This window comes from Empidonax traillii, unplaced genomic scaffold (genome assembly GCF_003031625.1).
Source record: "Empidonax traillii isolate 1590-97213 ecotype Southwest subspecies unplaced genomic scaffold, ASM303162v1 scaffold152:size925058, whole genome shotgun sequence".
Lineage (NCBI taxonomy): Eukaryota > Metazoa > Chordata > Aves > Passeriformes > Tyrannidae > Empidonax > Empidonax traillii.
The window spans coordinates 185,048-191,047 of NW_020955345.1; the positions used below are offsets into that span (position 1 = coordinate 185,048).

Genomic DNA, 6,000 nt, shown 5'->3' on the forward strand with positions numbered 1-6,000 from the left:
GAACCTTCTCTGTAACCAGAGCTGTTTGGTACCTTCCACACTTCAGGTGAAACTGGTAGAGCAGGGCATAGGGTTTCTTAAATTACAAAAGACTTGACTGCAAAACACATTCACAAAGTAACTGTATTTTCAGAAGTGAATTTAACTGTCCTGGCAGATCACTGGAAAAACACAAAGGCAAAAATAAGGTGCACCATGCATTCCTACTAACAGATTCCTGTATTTATCACTGACAAAAGACCTTATATCATAAATGGCACTCAAACAGCATATTCTCAGGCTACAGGCCAACATTCACATTTCTACCTTCTCACATATCTTGTGACCATCCAGCAACCCCTTGAACTCCAAATAACTCAGAAAAACGTTATCAGACCTTTTGCTCTATGTTTGTATGTGTCATTCAACCAAAATGGTTTTTAAATCCCTAAATTAAGCCTTCCTTCCTTCCTAAGTGAGGTCAGCAAACTGTACAAAAGGTCAAAGTAATGTACCTGAGAGTTCCTCATTCATCCTCCATTTGCAATGCATGTTTATTCATAAACAAATAAGGAGTGAATAACCGGAACTTCTGGCCTTTCAACACCTGACTTACCTAAGAAATCCCACACATTTCAATATTTATTTCAACGAAGCTTCCGATGCTTCCCAGCTCCTCACTTTCTCAGCTTCTACTTAGGTATGTTTTACCATGGTATTTTCAATCAACTTGGGAAACCCTCTTACATATCTGCCTATCTGATTTTGCTGGCTGCTGAGACAAAAAGAGTTCTCTGATGGGCACTCAAGGATCTGGTATCAGTCAGCAACTCAGCGAAAACACTACATTTCTGCAAGAGCAGCCCAAAGTAGTAGGAGTTTATGTTTTCAACTCTGACTATAAGGAAGCTATTACTATTTGAGCATACATCAGAAACAATGCAATAATAACAGTAAAATATTTGTAATTTCCACAGAATTTTACCTTGAAAATCCTGAATATTTACAAAAAATAAATAGCAAAAAAGGGTTCACATTATCTAACCTTAACACAATTAACTGATGTTGTTCAGCAGTGTGAAGCAGTTTGACCTCCCAGGATATGCATATTACAAGGAAAATAGCAAATATTATGTAAAGCTACCTAGGGGAGCTTGGGGGAGGGCAGGGGTGGGAGGGAAGTAGAGGAAGAGTTCTTTTGCCAGCTTACGGATGTTATGCAACTGAAATGGAGCAGACACAACACCCATCTACAGTATTTAGAAAAAACTCAGAATAATTACAGAATGATCCAAACAGGGAAATTAGATAATTCTAAACCAGGACAACTTGAATGTAATTGTTGTACAGCTTTCGGAAAGTTGCCAAAGCTGCCTTTTTTCAAAAGATTCCTCAGAGGCCTGTCCAAGAGCTCATTTTTCAGGAATGCAGCTGCCCTGCAGACTTATAGGCAAATTCTTACAACTCAGTAGGAGAGTAGGGGGCAAGAAAGAAGTGCAACAACAGAAAATACTCAAAATTTCAGCTTTCTCTGTGCTCCAGCTTTTCAAAATGTTAACAACAGCCAGCAGGTGAAAAATAGCTGGGAATCAGCATTCCTTTCAGTTGAGGTTTAGCCCATTTTTCCTAGTGTCTTTAGGAGCTCAGCTAGGTCTTTAGCACTCAGATAACCTTTACAAAAATGCCAAACAGAAGGTATGAAAGCTAAGACACTCTATTTTTGAGAAAGAAAACCAACTGGCAGCATAGCAGCACAGGACTTTCCATGGATGAACTAAACTGTACTATAAAGACAGAGGACAAAGGTACAAAGAACAGTTGAGTTGCCAGTCAAATGATGTATTAGACACAGTTAGAAGCTATTGTTCAGCCTGAAAATTGACTTTCCACATTTACCAGGGACTACTACACGATTATTACTGACACACTGGGGCTAAATACACTGCAATAACAAGGCCCAGTTTTCAGAGTCCATTAGTTAGGACTTAGTTTGCATTTCTGGGAAAAATAGACATTCATTTTTTCAAAATAGCAGAGAAGTCTATAGAAATGTATTTGAAATAACACTGGCTTGGAAGAGACAGTAATGATGTGGGTTATAAAAGAGAACTGAAAAGGGTGCAAATTGAAAGCAAGTGATCCTGGGGAACAAAAAACAAACAAAAAACCAACCAACCAAAAAACACCAGAAAAATACAATACTTCCCTCCCCTTCAAAGAACAAAACCTCTAAACTTTGGATTGCCTCATCTGGATGCAATCCAAATGCATTTGGATGCAATCCATCACATTTTCTTCTCCTCTGTTTTGAAGTTATGTAAAGATATTTATTTCTACATCCCAGAAGAGTTTCACTCAATGCTTTTACCCTGAGTGTCTGCCTCTTCAAATGTTGTCTGCAGCATGACATCAAGGCAAGTTGAAAAAAGCTTTTCCAGATATCTCACTGTTATTCCTTCCCTCAGCTCACCCCTCCACCCCAAGCTGAGCACTGCCGCACTCTCAAAAGCCCCCCTTCCGAGCTTTGGAGAGCATCAGACTCACGTGAAGTCCTGCAGGATGACTCTTGCAGGCCTAAATGGCACTTCGACATTCTTGTGTTGCATCACTTTCCAATTGAGAATATTCTCAACATCTCCCTTCTTCACGAGGAACTCGTCGCAGTTCCGGATCGCTGCTTCCAGGAGGACTCGAATAGAAAACGGCAGGCGCGCTGCGCGGCAGACAAGAAACAAACTCAGTTTTACCCTAAGGTATATGTCAGCAAGTGCAAAGTTCCACGCCTGGGGCAGACAGTTCCTCAGGTGCTGACCCCACATTCTCACCAGGCTTTATCCCAAATTATCAAATCCCCTTCTCTAGCCTCCAAGCTTTGTCAGGAGGTCAGCACTATCTGACCTTTTCCCCTCAATTCTTTGAGCAGGTGTATCATCTCAGCTGCTGTGAGACCATAGACATCTTCGCTGAAGGGACCTTTCCACAGCTTTTCCACCCTCCACAACAATGCTACTCTGAAAACATGCTGTGCTCACCCTGTTTTTCTGCAGCTTCCTCTCATTCTTGCCAGTGAACACAGACGTATTTTCTAGAAAAAAATCATTTTCTACCTGACGTTGTAAAGCTCAGCTTTAGTGGTCTATGTGGTCTTTCGTGGTCTCTTCTTCTCAAGAGATGGAAAACGAAACTGAATGGAAGTTAGACTGTGCATCTGCTAATCTATTTCACATCAGAAATACTCATAGAAGATGACACAAAATGCTATTGGATCAGTCCTGACAGCCTTACTGCAAGCAGTGGGTGTGAATTAAAAAAAACACAAGTTTCTCAAGACTTGCTCCCCTGGTCCACTGTAGTAATAGCTGTTTGATTGCCTCTCAGAACATTTACATTTCAAAATCTCTTGAGAAGTTTGTCCCAACTTTCTGCACAGGGGCCCCAAGACATAAAAGTCACTTAATCACAATGAGACATGATTACTGATATTATTTAAAAAAAAAAAAAACAACTGCTATTCAGGACACAGTACTTTAGAATAATTTCAGTTGCTTTTGTTGCTGTTTTTTGTTTTGTTTTGGGGGTATTCATTTGTTTGGGGTTTTGGCAGGTTATTGTTGCTGTCGTTGTTTTGGGGTTTTTTTAAATATTCTCCTGCCCTTCCTTGCCCCATTCTTCTGTTGCTAAGCTATTCCATTTTTCTGCTGGATAGTGAAAATTCCATCTTTTTTTCTTCAGAGAATCTGGATTTTATCACTCTTGCAATCCTGGAATGGATCATTTGGTAGTGTCATACATGTATTTGTCTACTTCTTAAGACTCATCTCTGCTTTTCACACACCAAGTCTGACATTAATTGATTTCTAACTTACACACTATCTGAGTTTGTAATGGATATTTGTTGCTGACACTCAGAGAAAATGTTCCTCCTGTTGCTTCCTAAATTTTCCTTAATCACCTGTTTCCTTTTTGAAAGACCAAAAACATGCAACATAGACAGCTCTAAGCTACAGACACCCACTTGCTAACTCAGTGGCACAGATTTTTACCAGTGCCACATGAAAGGTTTGTGAAGTGTCAGAGGAACTAAAGAAAAAGCCTCCTTCTAAAGGATTCCCAAGACACCACAGTTTCTAGAGCTGAATTATCTTTCTGAATGATTCAGTCATATCAGTGTTAGATCCTTTCCAGCCTTTCACAGCAGCTTAGCAGTATATGAGAAAACTTGTGCTCTTAGTTTTGCCTAGCCCTCCTTATCCACTCAGGAAAAAACAAGACTGCTGCGTGCACAGTGCCTTGAGAAAATATTACTGTGATCTTGCCAGTATTTTTGTAGTTCTAAGTTTACAGAAGTAAATTTTGCTCAAATTTTGTTTTAAAAAACCATCTTTTGAATTCACAGTTCTCTTCAGACACTAAATACCATCCAGTGGGGCAATGTTTGTTCAAGTTCTGTTCAAGGTAAACAAAATGCTTCCCTTATGTTGTCAACGTACTGTATCTCGCATCTCCCAATTTGCTCAGATTAAAGAACTTCTTCAGAGGCTGTTTTGGGTCCAGTGGCTCCACAATCTTTACGAACGGGTTGCTCATGGTTGTTCAAGATCCTTAGTGACCCTAAAAAAAAAAAAATCAAAGACATCTTCATGACATGTGTCCTGCATATAAAGTACACATCCCACAGTCCACAACTGTCTGTTCCAACTTCCAAAAAGACAGTAAGGTACAAAAAGACAGTAAGATACAAAAAGACAATAAGATACTGTTAGTCATGCCCTTTTCACTACAAATCTACATGCAACACTTCCTCAGAGACAAAAGTATCATGAAAAATATGGATATACCACATGGTTAGAATCACAGAAGCTTAACGTTGGAAATAACCTCCTCTAAGATCGAGTCCAAATGTTAACCCAGAACTATCCTGTCCACCACTAAACCATGTCCCCAAGTACCACATCAACACACCTTCTGAACATTTCCAAGGGTGGTGAATCCATCACTTCCCAGGGCAGCCTATTGCAAGTCCTGGAAGACATTTTTTTCCTAGTGTCTAATCTAAACCTCCTCTCATGCAACTTGAGGCCATTTCTTCTCATCCTGTCAAGACACCAACCCCACCTGGCTACAACCTCCTTTCACGTTGTTGTAGAAACCAATAAGGTCACCCCTCAGCCTCCTTTTCTCCATGCTAAACAGCTCCTCTTAAGACTTGCGCTCCAGACCCTTCACCAGCTCCATTGCCCTTCCCTGGACATGATTTTACAAAGGGAGTTCAGTGTCTTCACTATTCTCTTCCTTTCACTGCTTCCAGACAGCTCTTTGTGCCTCTGTGATTCATGAACCACCATGAGAACATGGCCCCATTTCTTACGTGGGTTGTGGTTCAATGCCAGGCAACTAAGCACCACACAGCCACTTCCTCACTCCCTTCCTGGAGGGATCAGGGAGGCAATCAGAACAGTAAGAGTGAGAAAACTCATGGGTTGAGATACAGACATTTTAATACATAAAGCTCTTGGCTCTGTGGAAGCCCTGCTCAGCAGCAGCAAAAACATCCCTGTGATATCAACCACATTTCCAGCACAAATCCAAACCACAATTCCCATACTACCGACTAGAAAGAAAATTAACTGTATCCCAGCCAAAACTAGCAGAAGTGGCATTGATCTAAAGCTAAACAGACAGGCATTTGCATTCAAAATTAAAAACAATTAAAGCAAAACAGAAAACACTATTGTTTTTTTGAGAAGAAGTGTTACAGATTAAGATTACAAACCCTATCAGAGACAAAAGGAACCCTCCTGATTTCAGAGATTTGTTAAGGTCATGACCAAAAAGAAAATTTAGGTAGACCCTACTGTAAACATTATTTTAGTTTGAGATATTTTGTCCTTTTTTTTTTTTTTTTTTTTTTTTTTTTTTTTTTTTTTTTTTTTTTTTTTTTTTTTTTTTTTTTTTTTTTTTTTTTTTTTTTTTTTTTTTTTTTTTTTTTTTTTTTTTTTTTTTTTTTTTTTTTTTTTTTTT

General features: G+C 39.4%; 1 protein-coding gene across 1 annotated transcript in view; it reads right to left on the reverse strand.

Moving 5' to 3' along the window:
• The window catches only part of ACO1 (aconitase 1), a 37,177-nt gene that overhangs the window by 21,308 nt on the left and 9,869 nt on the right, over positions 1-6,000 (reverse strand). Inside the window, exons 2-3 of the mRNA XM_027884685.1 lie at positions 4,470-4,590; positions 2,524-2,692 (exon numbers count right to left, since the gene is read on the reverse strand). Coding sequence (XP_027740486.1) covers positions 2,524-2,692; positions 4,470-4,566 — 266 coding nt within the window. The 5' untranslated portion in view covers positions 4,567-4,590. The remainder of the gene's footprint in view (positions 1-2,523; positions 2,693-4,469; positions 4,591-6,000) is intronic.